This window comes from Lepidochelys kempii, chromosome 8 (assembly GCF_965140285.1).
Source record: "Lepidochelys kempii isolate rLepKem1 chromosome 8, rLepKem1.hap1, whole genome shotgun sequence".
NCBI lineage: Eukaryota > Metazoa > Chordata > Testudines > Cheloniidae > Lepidochelys > Lepidochelys kempii.
Window position 1 is genome coordinate 3,287,562 of NC_136387.1, and position 21,221 is coordinate 3,308,782.

The following is a 21,221-nucleotide window of genomic DNA, read 5'->3' on the forward strand; positions in this document are numbered from 1 at the left end:
GGGAGAGCTGTAGGGGAAATCAGGCAAAACACCACAATGGCTCCCTAGTTTGCTTGAAAGGGGTCGCCTGGAAACTCTTGCTCTAGCAAGTAGCTTTTAAATGAAAATAACAGGCTTCTAATATATGAAATCTGGATACCGTGCCCAGCTCCCAGAGAGCATCCTGAATACAACCCCAGACTAGAACGAAAGAGCGTTCTATGACCATATCAATTATTTATGTTCTTTTACAGCTCTTTTCTATCGGCCACTCAGTTTGTTAAATAGGATGCGCTAGTTTCCCTCCCACACTGTGCCGTGCACGGAAGCACAGACCAAAATAGCTGGCCAGAAGAAGCCTCGGCCAGAGGTGGGTCCCAGCCTGGGCAGTTGGGGGAAGGGAATTCCTGCATGGGATGTGCTAAGGATCTGTTGCTCCCTGGCTTCCATTTGTATCATGGCAAACCCCTGCAGTGTCTCAAAGGCTGAAATGAAATTAAACCTGCATGAAGGAGATAAAAATAGGAGCTCTTAGCCTACTTGGAACACTGCTTGTTATGTACCAGCAGTGGTGTTACGGATTGTCTCTCTCCAATCTTCAGTATAATTTCAAACAGTCAGGATGAAATTCACCCCTGTGAACAGCAAAAGAAGAACAGCAATTCATCCCTTGCCTCACCTGCATCTCTTACCCCCTAATACAAATGGAGAAATTGAGGTTAATAAATTCTTAGCCACTTCCCTGTGGGCTGTGGCCGAAAAGGCCCCAAGAACGATTATCTAAGGCGCATGGCTATATGATAAACAACATATTATTGATCATGGCTGGTATTTACAGAGGAGCCTAAGGAAATTAGGTGCCCAACTCTCATTGAAAGACCATGGGAGTTAGGATGCTTTGTTCTCCCAGACACCTTTGACATTCCCAGCCCCCATGTGACTGCATCCTGGAGAGGCTGTAGTTCTGTATTTATTGACTAGATTGGGTTGGAAAATGGTATTTTCTGTGCAGGGGAAAATGGAGAAAAACCCTTAAATTAACATTTCACTTGAAAATTTTCACATATTTTTTTTTCATGAAGGGAAACAAAATGAAAAACATTGTTTTGGTTCAAAATGCACAGGCTTTTGGCTTGGGTTCCCTTCCCCTTTTTCCCAGTGGAAAATGGGGGCGGGGTCTGGGGAGAATGCCTCATTTCCTCAAAATGGAGGAAAAACCTAAGGAGGAAAATAACCCCAAAACCTCAAATTTCTGTTGATGAAAAAAACAAAACATTTTCTTGTTTTGTCAAAATGCCAATTTGTGATTCAGTTGATCAGCCTCTTGGTGCGCAATATTTTAGACAAAAAAAGCTCAACAAGTTCTTGTATTAACTGGTAACATCATTTCCCTGTCTCAAGTATTTATCTAGCTTCCTTCCCCACAGTATCTGAGCACCTCACAATCACTAATGTGTTTATCCTCACAACACCCCTATTGTCCCCAGAGAACAGATGGGGAACAGAAACACTGAGAAGCTAAGGCCCAGACTGTCAAAGGATTTCAGTGAAAGTTAGTGGCTTTGGGCCTCAGTGACTTCCCAAAGATCGCACAGGTGGAGCAGGAAATTAAATGTTGGTTTTCTGGATCCTTGACAAACCACTGAACTATCCTTTCTCTCACTGCCTCTTATTTCAACAGTGGTCTTATAGTACTGAGCAGCAACCTCAGTTACATCTTAGAGCCGGTCCCCGATAGCCAGGATCAACACTTGATCTACAGATCAGAACATTTGAGGCTTCCCAAGGGGACTTGTGGATATCTGCACGAAGAAACGACAACCACACACTGGCTCAACACATTGACAGGCCGGGCCACAGCACACCATCACAGGGTGAGTGCGTACCATGTAAGCTAGGGCACTAATGTGCAACACGCGGCAGGGTGTGGCTCATCCCCTGTGAGCAGGGTGATACTGCTGTCCTCCAAGAGCAGGGCTGTGGAAATGAAACCAAGGGGTTATAGTACCTCCAAAAGGAAGACAGTGATTAGGAACTAGTGGCTGCTCAAGCAAACAAGTGTCCATGTGTAACGGGGGGCAGGGGCATCGTCAGTAAGGCAGCAATTGCCAGACAAGAAAAATGATTAAACACAACTAACCTCCATGGTGCTCTGTCACAGGTGAAGCGGGAGGATTTGCAGTCTACGAAGTACGTGGAGCTGCTGCTTGTGGCTGATTTTGCAGAGGTAAGAGAAATACGCCATATTTACACCGGCTGAGAACTGGGTCCATGGCAAATCTCTCTAGCTGCAGAACGGGTAGAGTGCAGACAGTGGCAGGGGCAGCTTTCCCCTGCCATCACAGCTATCCCTGATGTGGAGGGACCCTGGCAGGGTGTACATAATGGGGTTCCACTTCCCTGTCCTCCTGGTCCCTCCCTGACTACTCCGAGAATACCCAGGAAAGATGCCGTTTATTGCCAATAGGAGATGGAAACTGTGATACGGACAAGTGTCTAGGATTGAGGCCACCCACTTATTTCAAGTAGGCCACTGCACAGCCATCAGAGATGTAACTATTGCCTGTCACTACCAGTCTGCACTGACTACTAACAGTTACCCTGGATCTGAGGGGTGCGTGTACCTCAGAATGTGATCAAGCCAATTGCAACTACATTATGAGCAGTCAGCCACCATGAATTAATAAAAAAGAACACCACATACTTAACTGTTAATTGGAAAGCAGGCTTTTAGATACAAGGTCAAAATCTAGCTGGCAGTTTCTGCTAATCAGAGTGGGAGGAGGGGAAAGAAAAGTAAATAACCGAGACAGAAAGAAGGTAAGAGGATGGAAACCTTGAGTCTAGATGCCTCTGACATTAGAAGTTTATTGAAAGTTAGAAAAGTGAAGATCCAGTAGGGTCATTATGACCTATGTGTTTTGTAGAAGTTAGTTATAAAATGTCTAGATAAAAGAGTGTACTTTTGGAGCAGTCCTCTTAAGCCATCTTGAGAGAGGTTTTTTCTGACACCTTTTCTCTCTGGTGGGTGAGCAACTGGCTACTGCAAACCCGCTGTTAATTACTTAATACTGTTTCAGAGTTCAGGTAGATATCTGGGATGTTCGAAACCTATCGCTTATGTCTCTGTGTGCTTAAATCTAATAAACTGCAGTTTAGATAGAGCTTGCTTACTTGCATTAATCTTTTTATCAGACAGAATTGCTGTGTTCCCATTGATTTATTCCTGAAGTGAAACAGTTACGTTACCCCTGCTGGGGTTCTGAAAACTCCGGGTAACACTAACCAGTGCCCTGAAGTGAAAAGGCTCCATATCTTATTAGCAGCCAGCATGCAGGAGCATTGATTCAGTTACACAGCTCCACGTTTAATGATGGCTCTCTACAGATTGTGATTTGGGGTTGTGGGGTTTCTCAGGGATAACCTGGTCCCCTAATTCTACTCCCTGTCTCTTCCCTAAAGAAATCCAGGTGATTGGCTATTCTCAGTTGGTATTTAATGGTGGAGGTAAAGAAAGCTCTTGCTGAGGTTTCAGATGCTGCGAATCTAAACTTTCTGTCGAAGCTGTTCAATACCATCCCAAACGTGACAATGTTTAATTGATCATTTAATTATCAGCATAGAGTGGAGTAGGGGGGTCCACCCCCTTCATAAAGTTACAACCTGATGCTAGAATTGCACAGCTCCTTCAGGGCTATTGGCTGTAACTTATTCTGAATGACACTAGAGAGGCAGATTCTGGGTGTTTCTCCTGAGTTAGGCACCAGGAAACTGCAGAGATTGTGAGAAAATGCAGCTTATTCAGGGATTACCAGATGTTCTTCACCCTTTCGTTAGTCAAACCCTTGATGTGATCAATGCAAACTACCCATTCCTAAAAGAAAAAATGCCCCAGCTTTTCCAGTGAAAACACCCAGTCTATTTTTAAAAGATCTTTTTGTAACTTATTTTAAGTACATGAATCAAACATTATTTGCCAAGTTAATTCATTATTTATCACATGTTTTCAATGGGCCAAAAGTGTTTTAAATGAAGCAATGCAGCTATCATTTTTGTCCGGTAAGTGAGTTGTGTAAATAATCCTCTGTGATAAGTGCTGTGGTTGTGCTAATTATAGGCATGAAGTTACATTACCTTGTGCTTAACATGGCAAATTAGTCCACTCCTTACGTAACTGTCTGGCTAGGGGATTCTCACCTGGGATGTACATGCGTTGCTCTGTTCGATGACTAGCGTCACGGTGATATGATGCTGCCAGCTCAGAGCACGGGGAGAAGTGCTACGAGATCTAGACCTGGGTAGCTCCTCCTGTTGCTAATAGGGGTCTGGTGTATACACTGAAGAAGGACTCCTGGGCACCACATGTGCACTGACTGGGTTAGTCACTTCAGCATTTTCAGAATAACATGATCTGGTTAAATGTGTGTTACGCTCTTGTTTGTTTTTAAAGGATGTTGCTGATTTGTGCTCGTTTCATTCAGTTTCAGAAGAATAACTATGACCTTCAACTAACGAAGAATAAACTAGTGGCGGTTGCTAATTACGTAGATAAGGTGAGGCCAGGTGTGTAACCGGTGGGAAAGGAGCTGAAATCTCAGCGAAACACCATCACCTGAACTTCTTGTGCCAGAAAGAAAGCTTCCTTCTCGGCAAAGGGAATTCCCCTTTGGCTCCTTCTCCCTGATGACCTGGCACTGTGTAGACTGGACGGCATCCCCAGAACAGTTCCACTGAGCAGAGGCATTGGAGACAGGGAGCCGAGAGGGAATCCCCTTTCCTTACAGGGGTGTTAGCAAGAAAATATCAATGTGTTTTGAATTGTTTCTTCTCAAAGCTGTGTTATTGTGGATGACCTTCATCGCTTACAGCAAACTACAAGGAGGGAGAGCTCAGTGGTTTGAGCATTGGCCTGCTAAACCCCAGGGTTGTGAGTTCAATCCTTGAGGGGGCCATTTAGGGATCTGGGGCAAAAATTGGGGATTGGTCCTGCTTTGAGCAGGGTGTTGGACTAGATGACCTCCTGAGGTCCCTTCCAACCCTGATATTCTATGATTCTTGAGCACCATTAGCCACAAAATGAAAGCACTACATCTGGCATCCAGCCCAGATTGTGCTTTGGAAGGGTTTTGTATTGGATGCTGACCGGGCTCTTCCCATCCCGGAGCTGAGGGTAGAACATGCTTCTAGGGAGACCCACTTTCCCTGAACCTATGGTTCTGTCTGATTGTACAAAAGTCACATATTTCACATCGTTTATATTCACGGTTTAAAATGAGGAGAAAAATCAGCAGCTATCAGTTGATCGGCTCTTTCCTCTCTTCTCTGTGCATCTTCTAGTTTTACAAGTCCCTGGACATTCGGATTGCCCTGGTGGGGCTGGAGGTCTGGACTGACCGAAATAAGTGCGATGTATCCGAGAATTCACATTCCACCCTTTGGTCCTTCCTCGCTTGGAGGCGCAAGCTGCTAACCCGCAAAAAACACGACAATGCCCAGTTAATCACGTATGTTGCTTTTCCTGGAATAACACAATCTCTCTGCCCAAGGGATCAAGGGACAAGGTGTGAAATCAGCAGGGATAAGGTTCTTGCTGGAACACATTCATGGGGCTGGAGCCTTAGAAAGGTGCATATCCCCAAGTGGTATGCAGTCACAGTACATGTGCATTGAAGCGGGGGACTGCCATTTCCATTATTTGCACAATACACATGCAAATTCTTGCGCATCTTTGCATGCACAGTAGTGCACCCACTTTTCTGAAGATCTGGGCCGGAAGGCAAGATGTACAGTCTTCAGTGGGTGCAGATTGCAGGAGGCACTCAGCCAGTTGTGGGACAGGGCCTGTGTTAGCAAGTGCATCATTCTGCCTCTGACATGCTTGGTGCATCGGGCTGGGAGCAAGCTGGCTGATCAGAGTGACTCATCCTGTTGATCTGATTAGTGCCACTGGATACAGGGCCAGCAAGGTTGGCCTGTTAGAAGAACAATCTGCAGCAGCTCCCTAGTTCTGGCTCTTTCTCCAGTGAGAATTTCCCATTAGCAGGTTGTGGGAAGTGGACTGGGAACCAGTGAAAAGAAAATGCAGAGATACAACAGCTTTTCCGTGGGGTTTTTCACGGACGGATCCACCCTGTTTTTGATACTGTTCTGGGTGTCTGGTCAGACATGATTCCCCAAGCCACCGCTTTCTTATAAGACCCTAAAAACTTGAAAGGGCAGTGTAGCGTTCCAGGTCACTGGGGACTCCTTAAATCAACGCACTGAGCTAGTGAGCCCTAGAATATGTCTGCACTGCATGGGTATTCACCCAGCACACATTAAATTTCCAAAGTGTGGCCCCAGCATACAGTGGGCTCAGGATACAGCCTGGGGTGGACTTTCAGTGGACAGTCTCTTGTGTGTTTGTTTCCAAGTCCAGGAAGTCAGTAGTCTGCTAGGAACATCCCCAGGCCATTACAAGCAATCGGATTGGCTGCACAGTCCAGATGGCTTGATCATGGTGTCAGGTGAACTATTAGCTCTAGAAGAGGAATGGTGGAGCTGAAAAGCTAAACTATGAAGATAGCAGGAAAGGTATTAACGAAGAAGCCATTTCCTTATGGTCTGATGTAAGTTCATAAGGCTACAGACACCACTGGTTTCTACAACACCTCAGACTAGATCGCTGTCCCATTTCATTATTTCTCCGGATTGTTTTCAGTGGGATGTCGTTCCAGGGCACCACAATCGGCTTAGCTCCGCTGATGGCCATGTGCTCCGATTTCCAATCTGGAGGGGTGAACATGGTAAGTTATTGCTAACCACTTATCAGGCGATTCCTGTGTGTAGCAAATACATGTGATAGCTGCCTCCCGGAAAACGCTTTTCCAGGTCGGTCTCCAGCATTCCCTTTCATAAAAGGTCAAAGACAACCCCAGGTAACAATTCTTCATGCATCAGTGAAAGGCTCTGGGTACCTCATTCATCCCGAGCACACACAGTCCTGACAAAACATTGGTGGGGAGAAGATGGAGGTGGGAGTTGAATCTGGAGCATTTGTGCGTAGAAAACAAGACTTCAGTCTCGGGTGCCAGCAATCCAGCACATGGTGCCACCACTCCTGTCATGTAAGAGGTTACTGGGGCCTAACGATAAACAATATTCAATTAAACCAAATGTAAAGGCCTGTTATACAGCATTATGGCCCAGACAGACAGGCCGTGGGCAGTACAGACTGGTGCTCATTGCCAGCAGGCCACTTTGCAACAGACATCTGAAACGGACAGAGCTGAGCTGCAGCGTCCAGACCCCATCGTGCAGGCTGCTCTAGCTGAGCGTTTTGCTGCAGGCCCATCTTCCGCAGCAGAAAATGCACCTCCCTGCCCAGCCCTGCTGGGCGCGAGCGCTCGGCCGACGTGTCAGTGACACGCCGACCCTGCTTTTTGATTCCGACCAGGATCATTCCGACAACCCCATCGGCGTCGCCGCCACCGTGGCCCATGAGATGGGCCACAACTTGGGCATGAGCCACGACTCGGCTGGCTGCTGTGCCGCCCATGCTGACGACGGAGGCTGCATCATGGCTGCTGCCACAGGGTGAGTCGCTCTCCCGTGATCCTCCCCGAGGGAAACAAAACCCGCTGCCCCCGGAGAACCCAGCGGGACCGGGATCATGGAGAATGCAGCAGAGAGCCGGGTCCAGCGCTGGGTGTTGTCTGTAATAGGTTTACAGAGACACCGCTTCCGTGGCAACTTGGGTCACATGGTAGGGGCAGTTAGTTTAATTCCCAGCTTAAAGTAAACTGCCCCTCACCAAATGACCGACCCCAAAGGGGTCTGCCAAAGCATTCCTGCAGCATGCATCCTGCAGCGTGCATCCTGATTTAGTTGCATGTGCTCTGTATGTAAAATACCCCTATGGGAGTTAGGCACTCTTACCTGTACAGCAGCAGGGATCATACTCCCAGGCAATGTGGTAACCAAGGGCAAAGCGATTACCTGGGGGACTGTCAAAAGGCACAGCTACAGAGCCATGTTTCTAAGCTGATCTTTACCTGGGGTTGTCCTTGCCTGTTATGAGCTTCTTGTTAAGAGAACTCAGATCCACTTAATGTCAATTCACTGGGGGCAATTAACAGGTTAATGGTGTGAGAGCGTAGTTTTGCCCTGTAAGTGATGGTGCAGCAAATGGATTTGGTCCATGCTCCTCTGCTTCTATTTCAGGTGAGTGGTTACAAGTCTGTATTTCAAAGGAAAGGAACAGCAAGCCCTGAGGGGAAGAGGGAGGAAGAGCTCGAGTGTGAACACAGGGGGATTCCAGGGTTAATTTTTCATGGGTTCCGTGTTTCTTCAGACACACAAAAACCCTAGCTCTCCCCTCCTCCCTTAAAGCCACACACCCTCTTATTGCTGAAAAATTAACTCCTCAGGACTCCAGAAGAGTTTCTAGAAGTTCTAGAACTGGGCTCTGTGCTAATTAAAAACCCTAACGGACCCCCCACTCCTCACCCCCTTCTTATTGAAACGAAACAAACCCATCATTTAACCAAGAACATCTGAAGTTGTTTAACCAAAGCCGATCTTTAAAACCCCTTGTTTTGATGTCATTGAGTTTTCTCAAACAAAGGAAGATATCAAGAGGGAAAGTGGCAGTACGTTGGCATGCGTGTACACACAAATGCAACATGATGTGCATGAGTCTAACATACACTCCAAAAGGAAATTAAAAAGCCATGTAGCAGAAAACATACTTAAACCCGTTCCACTTGAGTAGGAGGTTGGAGCGGAGAGGGGGAATAAATCTTCCTATCAGTCAGATTCACAACCAATTATTCAGTGTCAAGTGTAAGGTTCTAAAAGTTACTCTCACAGTTCAGAAGAAGCCCTACTGAGTGGCTAAGGGGATATCTCCCTGGGGGCTATGTACGTGGAGCCTGGGTTTTAGTCTAATACTTTATATTAAGAAAACCTCTTGGATGGGGTGACAGCTGTGCCTTTTCCAGACTCTCCCACCTTGAATCCCCCACATGGGGAAAGAGCTGAAATCTAAACTCATTGTCCCATGTAACCTGGATACAAGATGGAATCTGACCCTGACCGTGACCACACAGGCCAAATTCACCCTTTGTGCAACTTCACTGCAGTGCTGGTGGGGGCCCAGCCCGCAGGGGAGGAGCAGTTCTACCTGTGTGTACACTTGCTCTGCTGCTTTATGCCTTAGATCTCCTCTAATGCGATGCTCTTCTGACCTGATCCGTGCGCAGGCACCCATTCCCCAGGGTATTCAGCACGTGCAATAGGAAGGAGCTGGACAGGTACCTGCAGTCCGGCGGAGGGATCTGTCTCTCCAACATGCCAGACCCCAATACTTTATACGGCGGGAAGAGGTGTGGAAACGGTTACCTGGAAGATGGGGAGGAATGTGACTGCGGAGAAGTGGAGGTAACTCTCATGTAGATCTAATTGTGTGAGGCTGAGATGGGAGAAAGTGATGCAGGCGCGAAGCGGCCGACAGGTACACAAACCCATGCTATGTGCTCAGCTTGTATAGGTGCAGGAGTCACGCATGTGTAAGGGACAATTAACATGGGTGCAGTGTCCATCAGATTGTAAAGCTCTTTAGGGCCGAGACCTTGTCTAACTGTATGTACAGCACCTAACGCAATGCATCCCTGATCCCGACAGGGGCCTCTGCGGGCTACCACAATACAAACAATAATGGTAACATGCATTTGTAACTTGCTAGCTAAATGGGTCATGTCCCCCTCTAGTGGCTGATGTACATAGAAGATAAGAGCCTACTACTGATATCCACTAATGAAGTGACTTCTTTAGCTCACGTGACCGAAGTCTGTGCTTTTGATGCTGAAGATTTTAGGATTAATCCCTGCTGATGACCCCTTGAGGGAGTGGTTACACGTTCAGCACTGCTTTTGGCAGAGGGCATGTGCAGAGAACGTCCAGCATGCATGCTTGTAGGAGGCATGTATGGAGAGAGCATGCAACCTGGATACTTGTATCTTTAGGAACTATACTAAGCTAAAGCACTTACCACGGAGCGTATTTTAAAAATCCACACGGACTGGTCAGCATTGGGAAGAGCATTTGCATGAGTGGAAGGATGGGAGTTCAGTGTAGAGAAGCCCTTTAGCTTAGTGGATAGAGCACTAGCTTGGCTTCTATTCCTGGTTCTGCCACTGGCCTGCTGGCTAACCCTGTGCAAATCACAGCACCATTCTTTGCCTCAGTTTCCCAATCTGTAAAATGGGGATAATGATAATGGGGGTGAAGTGCTTGAGATCTACCAATGAGAAGTGCTACATAAGAGCTAGGTGTGAGTATTCTAGTTGCCATCTTAATGCAATCACTCCACCAACACAGCTCTAAAATATGGTTAAACTACATGGGTAGACTGGACACACCACAACATTTGCATTGAGTTCTAGATTTTAGATAGTCCAGGCGCCTCTGGTTTGACCTAATGCAAAGAGGGGGAGTCATTTGAAAAATTCAAAGCCAGAAGTAGGTTTGAAGCAGCCCCAAAGTTCAGGGATCTGGAATCCACAATCGATTTGGATCCAGATCTAAATCAGAAAAAATGGGGGTAGGAGACTCACTGGCCTTTCTGACAGCCGTATGAGCCTCCTCTGCATTGCAGTTTGCCAGGCTCACTGTAATTATGTGCAGCTTCATCTCTGAACACGTCAGGTCACCTCCTTTCTTTCATTCTGTGCTTCCCTGTATTATTCTCTCTGTGAGTAAGCAGAATGAGACGGAACCCTCCTGGGACTAGCAGCCCAGAGCCACCAGCTGAAATGCACACAGCGTGATCTAACCTTCCATTCGTTAGAAGGGATGTCAATAGCATACTACTGCCAGGACACACACACGGCTTAGCAGCAGTGCTGCGGCTAGAAGACAAGTGCGGGCCTTTCTGGAGGGGCCATTTGCACTGAACGTGCAGGGAGAGGAAGGAGGGCAGATACACTGTGTGCATCTTCAACAAGAATGGGATAAGCCCTGCCCTGGAAACTGGCCACGTGGGTGTTTCTAGCTCAGAACATCTGCCTCATAAACACCGCACATCTCTTGCTCCTCTCTCTCAGGAGTGCAATAATCCCTGCTGCAACGCCATTGATTGCTCCCTGAAGCCTGGCGCCGAGTGTGCTCATGGAACCTGCTGTCACCAGTGCAAGGTGGGGCCCGTTGCATCTTCCCTGTACTAGCAAAGAAGAGAGAGGTTGGTCAGGGGGCTGTTAGAGCAGGGGAGTGGCTGAGGGGAAACTGATGGAGAGAGGAGCATCCTCCCTCCAATGATTTGCAAAGACGTACGTAACACAGTCCTGAGCACTGTGTGGATTCTCCACCGCAGGCAGGCGTATCTTGTTTATGCCTTCTAGTTTCTTTGCCCCTCTGCTATTATTCATCTCTACACAATATTTGGGAAGCAGCTTGTATACAACATGCACGTTTAAATACAGTTGCATTCTCCTACGCAAGTGTCTTCCCCCTCTGTCCAAAGACAAGAGATGCCCTGGTGATAGGCACAAACAGGCACCTACAGCTGATAGATCCCTGCTGTTAGCTCACTGAGGCCGTATAGTACTGGCCAGGCTCCAGGAACACATTTTCATATGGGTCCCAGCCCCCCGATTTTGGACCTGCAGTCAACAGTGGGGCAAATGGTAGAAAGTAGAGATCTAACAACCTGGTCACGTTCACCACTCAGGGTGTGAGACATCTGCGTTCGTACCCACTTTGCTCGCTGCCCGCCATCGGCTTCAAGCACAAAGGTGGAGGCTGTCTTTGAGGCTGTGGCCTTATATGTATTGCTTTGAAAAATAATGCTGAGGAGGAGGAGGAAAATACCCTTTTGTCCCGAATCCCGATGTCCTAAGCTTGTCAGTAGTATAGGCCAAGATCTTCAAAAGTGACTCATGGTTTTGGGTGCCCAGCGTCAGACCCGTTAAAGGGGCCAGAATTTCAGAGAATGGATATCAACACTTTCTGCAAAGCACAGCTCTTCAGGTACCTAAAGTTGTGTCCCCAACAACGGAGGCAGCTAACATTTCTAGTAATGTTTGCAAGTCTTTATCGTTTATATGAATAGGATTTCAGTACATAATGTAGGTTAATTCGTTGCTCTGTTGGAGGCTTGTGTGAAGCGTATGCTGTCCTTGTGCATAGTAGCGATGGGTCATAGTCCCTGTCATTTCAAACACGTGGCCAGTTGGATTCAGTTCCTGTCACTTTGTTACTGCCTGCAGCCTCTCCTGTGATCAGTGGAGTGAACTCTGCAAGTCTTCTGCAATTTAAAAAAACGTGGGCAGTCTAGACAGTTGAGAAGTCAGTTTTCTCCTTTTCCCTTCCACCTTCCATCCCCTGGGGAGGCCAGCACCATCTGTTATGGCTTACACTGGTGCCGTGCTGTGATTACGAGGGGTTAAACCACATCAGGGGACAAGTTTCTCTTTCCAAGAAGACAACTGGCACAGCAGGGCTTGGCGTGTAGGTTCCCTGGTGGATTATGTTACCAGTTTATTGATCATTTTTGTGTTCTGCCCCAGTGGTTGGTGAAAGAGTGAAATTATATTCAAGGAGAAACCTGCACATGAGAACAGGGAGCATTTTCCTTGTGGGGGTTCGACTGGACGTTATCGTTGTCTTTAGCCTTTTAGTGAACGATTGAATTCCTGTAACATATCAGGTAACTGGAGAAACTCCATCAGCAGGGCGTGTGCTGTGGATGTCTGGATCTCACTTTACATCTCCGCTTTCCTAGGAAAGTCTGGTCAAAATAGCCTGGTTGTTTGAACTCCTTCCAAGCCTGGGTGTGGAGGACTTGAGTTCTGCAAATAATACACTTGCCTGGCCCAGTGGATGTAAACTCTACAACCAGATGTCACTAAGTTCAATGCATTGGGTGTGATGAGTGGTGTGTAAATATATAAATGTATGTCGAGCAGAGCCCTCCCTGGAGCAATCTGACTGCCTTGCTCGTGTCGAACAGGGTTGCTGTCTCATTAGATCTTGCAGGAAATCTTGCGTATTTCTGGTTTTGGAGCCCAACGTCCCAAGTTCAAACACCCACAGTTTCTCCAGGTGATTAATCCTCACACAGGCTCCCCTTCCGGAAAAGGGGGATCGCAGGCAATCGCCTTATCGTGCAATGTGCCCATGCCGATCACCGCTGGGCTGTGAGACACTAACAGCATTTCAGTGGCTAGGCCTGGGTTCCCAGCCGTCCTCGAGATGAAAGATACTAACTGCACCACGGTACTGTACTTCGCCCAGCTCATTTTAACGTGAGATGGGCAAGGGCTTAAACAGATTAACTTGTTTTTAAACAAGTCTAGCTAGTTAATGAAAGTTCAATTGATAGCGGTTTGGAGCTTGGCTACGACTATGAGCTGAGGGATGGCTAGATTAGACAACTTGTAGATTTTTCTTACCATAGAGAAACAAAACCCTGTTGCAGTCAGGCAAGAAGTAACCATTGATTTTTCCTCCCCCTCCATCTCTTTAGCTGATGGCTCCAGGAACTCTCTGCAGGGAGACGTCTAGACCCTGTGACCTGCCAGAGCACTGCACTGGCAAGTCAGCATTCTGTCCCGCCAACTTCTACCAAATGGACGGTACGCCGTGTGCAGGAGGGAGGGCGTATTGCTACGTTGGCATGTGTCTCACGTACGAGCAGCAGTGCTTGGAGCTCTGGGGGCCTGGTAAGGAGCGTGTCTTGCAGAGAAGTAGGCTGCCTGGTGAGATGGTCTTTGCAAAATTGATCATCTGCTTTAGATTATTATTATTATTATTATTGTTCATTATGGTAGTGCCTAGGACCCCTTAGTGAAATCGGGACCCATTGTGCTGGGCATGGTACAAATGTAATGAGAGACAATCCCCAGTTGGAGGAGCTTCCAATCCAAATAGACCAGACGGACAAAGGGCAGGAGGGGAAACAAGCATAACGAGGGAATACGAGGTGGCCAAGGTCACTCAACAGGTCATTGGCCACCTCAGGAATTGAACCTAGGTCTCCTGACTTGTAGACCCGTGCCCTGTATGCTATACTATGCTCCCTCCCCGTAACTGTCTCCAGAAGTGGCCAGGAAGAGTTGAGGCATATTGCAGGGGCAGCACACAGAAGCTTGTACTTCCTCTGCCTGTGTTGTATCTGTTTTCATATAAACAGAGGACTTGTAGATTTCTATGGTGACAGGTTATGACCTCACAAGCATGGAATTGTGACTTCACCATGTGATCGAGGAGAAGCCGGTTGGGGCTGGAGGAAGCATAAATGCAAACCCAAGTGCTTGTGCAAATTATACCAATGACAGCCAGCCAGAAAGCTCCAGCTGTGCCCAGCATTCCACCCGTTTGCTATCACCCAGCAGTGTTCTGTTCCTGAGGACTTGTCGCAGGCTGTCCATGCTCGGCAGGAAAACCTCTCCTGCACTGCTCACTGGGAGGAAGTAGTAATAGGTTCTCGTCCGTCAACTTGTCAGGGAAAAGAATGAACAAGTGCTGGGTTTGAGGAAGCCATAGCGTGACCAGACAGCAAGTTTGAAAAATCGGGACGGGAGTGGTGGGTAATAGGCGCCTATATAAGACAAAGCCCCAAATATTGGGACTGTCCCTATAAAATCGGGACATCTGGCCACCCTAGGAAGCCTCCACCTTTCCCGAAAGCCTGTCACGAGTCTCTTCCATACAGGAGCGAGGCCTGCACCTGACCTGTGCTTTGAGAAGGTTAACGCTGCCGGCGACACCTATGGGAACTGTGGGAAGGATGTCTACGGCACATACAGGAAGTGTGAGACGAGGTAGAAGGCAGAATGGCCACTGATAACTGCTAGTAGGGAAGTGATGTTTCCTAAGATAAGGAGCACCAGATTAAAGCAAGCTACACTCTGTTCGTATTGATGCCCTCTCCCTGCAGTCAGACCGCCCTTATCCCCATTAGAACTGTGCGGTTCTTTATGATAGTAGCATTGATATTTATTTGGGCTGCTCAAAATTTTTCCAAGTTTAAAGATTCCACCAAAAAAACCCCTGAATTTTGAAGAAAAAAGGATGAGATTTCTACCCAACAGTAAAGAGGGAAGGAAATTTTTGAAAAAGTTTTGCTAAGTGTTGTTTCCTGTTATTCGGCCAGGCCCAATATTTATAATGTCTAAAAGGCGTGTTCATGTTCATCTCCATCGCCATCTCCATGGCCATCCATTCAGACTGAACAGTCTTAACACACAGTGTGGTGAAGTGCCCTGCAGCCCTGTGTCCTGTTTATGACTCTGTTGGGTTTGGCTTACCCCAGGTACCTAGGTGAAATGGTGACAAAGCCTGTCTCCTTAGGATTGTTCCTTAAGATGACTCTCATTGGCTCATTATTTCTGTTGCTACTGAACCAATGAATGTTATTGTGTTGACGTACGTTCAGAAATTGGTCAGCACCCCCTCCTATCTGTTGGTTTTAATGTGAATTTTCTTAATTCTGTGGGAATAAAGTGGAAATGTTAACCAGAAGGCACGATGCAACCCTTCACTATGTCTCCACGTTTCAAACAGAGATGCAAAATGTGGGAAGATACAGTGCCAGAGCTCTGCTTCCAAGCCGCTGGAGTCCAGAGCTGTCCCGATAGACACAACCATCATGGTGGAGGGAAGGCCGATCAAGTGTCGGGGGACCCACGTGTATGGTGCTGAAGAGAGCGAAGGAGATATGCTAGACCCTGGCCTGGTGATGACGGGAACAAAGTGTGGGAACAATCATGTAGGTACAGCCGCGTACCACAGTGTTGTTGGCTGGGTCTGGGTGTGGCTTTGCCAACTGGAAAATGTTCTATGGTTATTAAACAATTCTCACCTGAGGCTTCATGCCCTTCTGAGGAATTGTTATGTATGTCATCTGGGCAACTTCTTACCACACTGCTTCTGCGTGCTTGTTGAGAGAGAGCACTGCATCCCTACCACAGGCTACCTGCTATAGCAGGGGCTGGACGTGATGGCCTAGGATGTCCCTCCCGCTCCTATGTTTCTAATAGTTCCCTCTCTCTTGAGCAGCAAAAGAAGTCTCCTTTTTACACTGATACCAAAAGGCCGTGCCTCAGATCTTCGCCATGTGAAAGAGGGGGACGATGTTAGATCTGAGTCTTGTGCTCTTGGACAGTGTGGCGTAGAGCGATGAGCACCAGGTTAGGGGGTCAGGAACTAATGCCAGTTCTCACACAGGCCTGCTGCGTGGCTTTGGACGAGTCAATTGGACTCTCAGCCTCAGTTTCTCCATCGCGTGTCTGAAGTCCCATTCACTGGGGCAAGGGTGAGGATGGACATTTGCTTGGAGACCAGCCGAACTTCACTGCTGCCGTGGCTTCAGTTCTGGCGTTATTATTTATTATTATCTGTACTCTGGTAGCCCCCATGAGTCCTAGCCAGCCCTCCCTCCCCCCCCGCCGGCACTAGGTGCTGTACAAACATGGAACAAAGGGATGGTCCTTCCCCCAGAGAGCTGACTGGGTGTTTGGTTCCTGGTCCCACAGGTTTGCTTCGAGGGACACTGCAGGAACACATCCATCTTTGACTCTGAAGGCTGTCGGAAGAAGTGCCATGGGCAGGGAGTGAGTGTCTTTCTGTTTCAGGCTGGGGTGGGGACAAGCCACTATACGTTTGTGCCTGGCATTTTGTGGAGCTATTTATACTTAAAAACTCAGTTCTGGTGTCACATTTTACATGAGCTCCTCTGGTCTCCTGCTTCTTACTCCCATTCGAGTGACGGGGTGCCTACCTCCCAACGTGTGCCTTTGAACACCTGCTCTCCCATGTGGCCCATGTGAGGGGCTGGAGCCTGGTGTTTGGTTTGTTGCGGTGCGTGGATTCTAGCAGAGCTGAGCAGCTGCCAATCAAGTCCCTAACTGTTCCCGAAACAGGTGTGCAACAGCAACAAGAACTGCCACTGCAACTGTGGATGGGCACCCCCGTTCTGCAACAAACCTGGGAACGGAGGCAGCCTGGACAGTGGGCCCTTGCCCCAAGAAAGTGGGTGTATCTCATTTTATCTTCCCGGTCCCTAGTAAAGCTGCGGCGTGGGTTGGGGAAGGAAGATCCTTACACAGCGATTGATTCTGTTTTCTTGCTCTCAGGCCTGGTTCCAGTGATGGCAGGAGTCCTGGTTTCCATCTTGCTTTTGATGGGAATAGCAGTTGCATTTTGCTGCTATAAATGGAGGGACAGACTCCGGCCTCTAAAAGAGACCATCATCCCTTCAAAGAGGAGCCAACAGTTTGGGTGAATGTCCAGGCTTATTCTTTGCCTCCCTTTGTCCCAAATTTTTCCAGTGTCCGAGAGAAGAGAAATCACAAATAACTCCTATATCTAATTATCCGCCTACCTGTGAAGCACCGAAGAAGGTTCACGCCATGCAGATCACTCCATGGACTGAACTTTCAGACACCTCCCTTTGGAGAACAGGCACAAAGGAATGTTCCCATAGGCCATTCTGTTGGCCAGGCAGCCACTAATGAATGGCAAGGATGTTTGTGGATGTCAGGATAGCAGTTTGTGTGGTAAAGTTTAGTCACGAGAGGGCAACATGGCTAGACATGCTGGTTGGGCTGGTCGATGTTTTCAAATTTTGATGAAACTTCTTGTTGGAATTTGGGGGGGGGGAGAGGAAATGCATTAAGGAAATAACTCCCATTCTTCTCTTTTTTCTCCCTGATTGCCACCAGTGCCTCTGCTCCAGGTCAGTGTGGTGTGAACGGCCATGCAAATCCAGCCTTCAAGCTGAAAACCCCACAGGAACACAAAAAGGTAGAGACAAAGACACTGGAAACCTACCCAGAGGCATGGTTCAGCCATAGTGCTAAACCAAGTCTGCTTCTGTCTCCACATCATTCTGGGATGTATGAGCAGGAGTGCTGTAAGCAAGACACAAGGAGTAATTCTTCCGCTCTATTCTGCGCTGCTATGGCCTCAGCTGGAGTGTTGTGTCCAGTTCTGGCCGCCACATTTCAGGCAAGCGCCAGCTCACCCCACTGCAGGGGGAAGCCCTGAGCCTCCACGCCCCACCCCGGGTGGCTGAGTGGCCCGGGATTGATTTTTTTTTCTGTGGGTCAATGGCCCGTGACAGAAAAAAGGTTCCCCACCCCAGAGTCTGCACCCCCAGCTAGAGCCTTCACACACCCCACACCCCTGCCCCAGCCCAGAGCCCCCTCCTGCACTCCAAACCCCTCGGTCCCAGGCCAGAGTATCCTGCAGTACCCCAAATCCCTCATCCCTGGCCCCACATCAGAGCCTGCACCCCCAGCCGGAGCCCTCCCCCTCCCCCTCCCCCCACACCCCAACCCTCTGCCCCAGCCTGGAGCCCCCTCCCGCACCCTGAACCTCTCATTTCTAGCCCCACCTTGGAACCCGCACCCCCAGCCCAGAGCCCATACCTCCTCTCACAGCCCAAACCTCAGCCCAGAGCCCCGTCCCATACTCCAAACCCTTCGGCTCCACCCCCCAGCCTGGAGCCTCCTCCTGCACCCCAAACTCCTCATGCCTGGTGCCACCCCAGAGCCCGCACCCCCAGCTGGCGCCCTCACCACCTCTCACACCCCAGCCCCCTGAGCCAGCCTGGTGAAAATGAGCGAGTGAGTGAGGGTGGGGAGAGTGAGCAATGGGGCGGGGGGGTGGAGTGAGCAGGGGTGGGGCCTTGGAGAAGAGGCTTGGCACGGGCGGGACCTCAGAGGAGGGGCGGGGCAAGGATGTTGGTTTTGTGTGAGTAAAAAGTTGGCAACCCTAGACTCACTCCTTTTGGCTTCTTTGAAAATCACAGTCAAATGGTTTTCTACACTATTCAATGCACCCATTGCTGACACTTGTAAATTTCCTGGGATAGACTTAGTTACAGGCAAAATGATCTAAAATAATCAATATTTGCTAGATATATATGGCCAAAGACAGAGTTACTTGGTCAGTTTAGGACTCTGTAGTCAGCACGTTTTTGCTCTGTTGCTGGAAGGCCTCATGGAAGAAACAGAGGTGTAACAATGAGTATAAAAGGCAGCATGTCTGATGTGGAAATAATGCCTGGTGTTTGTGTGACTTGTATGCAGGCTACCTGCACCCCAGGAATCCCATCAAAGCCTGCAGTGCTTCACCCCAAACCAGCCCCAGATCTCAAAACTAATATACAGCAACCACCTGCTTTCCCAGCTGGCCTCAGCAACGATGCCAGGAAATCCCCTGGTCCGGTATATCGGATAGATGGGATTCTGAAGGACACTGCAAGACGAGTTCCTCCAACCAGGCCAGCACCCCCTGCTCCAAAACTCATAGTCCCACAGGTAAAGGAATCACATTGCAATTTGCCATATATCTGTTTATCTTTCACTGTGGTTGGCACATGCCACCTGTTCTGAGTGAATGTGCTGGAGTCTAGGTGCTCATGGCAACATGAGAGTTATGATGGTCACTAGCATCAGGCATGGGAGAGAGTTCAGTGGCTAACCTTCCCTAATGCAGCTCAAGTGATGCATTTTCCCCACCCACGCTCTCTCGGAGCACAGACCAAGAGAATTGTGCTGAACTGTGCACAGGAGTTTGTGGTATGGACCCACCAAGGACTCAATTCTTTTGTGCTTTCATTTAGGTTTCATTCATATCTCTTGAGACGAGATGCAGGTGAATGAATCCCATTGTGACACCTCTTCCTGCAGGACAGTTCTATTTCTTCCCCGCAGGGAGGTTCGCATATGTGCTCCTGCTGCCTCACACTGCAGTTGGGAATGTTCCTGTGCTGGGTGCTCTTTCTCAATGATTATTCTTCATTCAGCTCCGCCAGTTCTGCGGATGCCTCTGCTGCCAGTCCCGCTGGGTGCAAAGCAGACCGTTAGCCAGTATCAGGCAACAGCATTTCCTGCAGCAGGGGCACCAAGGCTTTGTGTAACTGAGATCACACTGGGTATGTCTACGCAGCAACTAGGCACCCGCAGCTGGTCCATGCCTCGGGGCTCGGGCTGCAGCCTGAGCTCTGAGACCCTCCCACCTTGCCGGGTCCCAGAGCCCAGGCTCCATCCCAGGCTCGGAAGTCTACACAGCAGCCCCGCAGCCAGAGCCCCAGGAGTCCAAATCGGCTGGCATGGGCCAGCTGCTGGTTTGTCTTTGCTGTGTAAACGTACCTGCTGACAATTTGCCAGGAGCCTAAGGGCCACACCCATTTTGTATTAAAGAAGCAGATTGCAGTCACTCTTGACTTTTATAGAGTTATAGCCTATGGAGAAGACAACCCCCAGCATGTAATTAGCAATCAAGGAGAGGCCCCATCATACAATACTCCATCTCGATCCTGTCACCTCCAGGAGCATTCCCTGGAGGTGCATCCTTAGGCTGAGGTGTAGCTCTGTGTGGCTGCAGGTTGGCCACACTTGGATTATACGTTAGGTTGTTCCATGTCTGTCGGGCCTCATGCAGCGTGTAATTGATTTGCTAAATTTCCTTCGCTCAAGTCAGCATACAACCCTCTTTAAACCACCCACAATTCCTTGAAAGCCCTTTTACGAGCTTCAGGCCAGAACCAGAGGAAAGCCTTCCAAAGATGCATGCCAGCAGAGAGCTGCATCATAGGAGGCAGCAGGAATTTGGCTTCAGATAGCATCTCCAAAGGATGTAGAGGAGAAATAAGAACAAAACACCGAGTCACACAGGATTTCAGTGTATGGGACTTATTTCTAGCTCCATTGTTCCTATGGAAATTCTGCAATTAGATTATTCACAGGAAAAAAAAACAAACAAAAGCAGGAAGCGGCCTCTGATCAATAATGAGAAAATATCCCTTGTGGCTGTTTGTTGACAAGTGTCCTCCAGTCAAGTTTCTTCTCTGTGACAACCAGATATGCCATGCAGCTGAGGTTGTCTCAGTCAGACCTACAGCAGAGGAACGCTTCTGCGGAGGTTTCAAGAAGGAAGATCCCCTATCATTTGATTTGATTAAGGCCCCAGAGATTAGTTTCACTGCATTTCCCCATATCAGTGTCTTTCCTAAGGATCCGCAGCACGGGAGCACTTGCTGTACCTATAAGGACTCTCTGGACACAGGTGTTGATCGTCTGCATTGAAGGAGTTAGAAATTCCCCCCTGAACACAAGAGTGGGACTCGTGAGTTAGTGGTGTTAAAAACCCAAGCATTAGCTGATGTGAACAAACGAGTGTTGCATCTGTATGAGTTCAGATGAACATGGGGGATTTTGGGGGTGCCCTCCAACCTATACAGGCAGACTTATTAC

At 48.4% G+C, this 21,221-nt stretch overlaps 1 protein-coding gene across 4 annotated transcripts in view; it reads left to right on the top strand.

The window, feature by feature from the left end:
* The window catches only part of ADAM19 (ADAM metallopeptidase domain 19), a 52,356-nt gene that overhangs the window by 25,332 nt on the left and 5,803 nt on the right, over positions 1-21,221 (top strand). For all 4 annotated transcript variants that reach the window (XM_073355211.2, XM_073355215.2, XM_073355214.2 and 1 more), the window contains 16 exons: positions 1,661-1,853; positions 2,141-2,206; positions 4,461-4,532; positions 5,317-5,483; positions 6,680-6,764; positions 7,415-7,554; positions 9,222-9,399; positions 11,064-11,153; positions 13,484-13,679; positions 14,672-14,780; positions 15,523-15,727; positions 16,494-16,571; positions 16,881-16,989; positions 17,094-17,238; positions 17,682-17,763; positions 19,053-19,283. In XM_073355211.2, the coding sequence (XP_073211312.1) occupies positions 1,661-1,853; positions 2,141-2,206; positions 4,461-4,532; positions 5,317-5,483; positions 6,680-6,764; positions 7,415-7,554; positions 9,222-9,399; positions 11,064-11,153; positions 13,484-13,679; positions 14,672-14,780; positions 15,523-15,727; positions 16,494-16,571; positions 16,881-16,989; positions 17,094-17,238; positions 17,682-17,763; positions 19,053-19,283 (2,146 nt within the window). The remainder of the gene's footprint in view (positions 1-1,660; positions 1,854-2,140; positions 2,207-4,460; positions 4,533-5,316; positions 5,484-6,679; positions 6,765-7,414; positions 7,555-9,221; positions 9,400-11,063; positions 11,154-13,483; positions 13,680-14,671; positions 14,781-15,522; positions 15,728-16,493; positions 16,572-16,880; positions 16,990-17,093; positions 17,239-17,681; positions 17,764-19,052; positions 19,284-21,221) is intronic.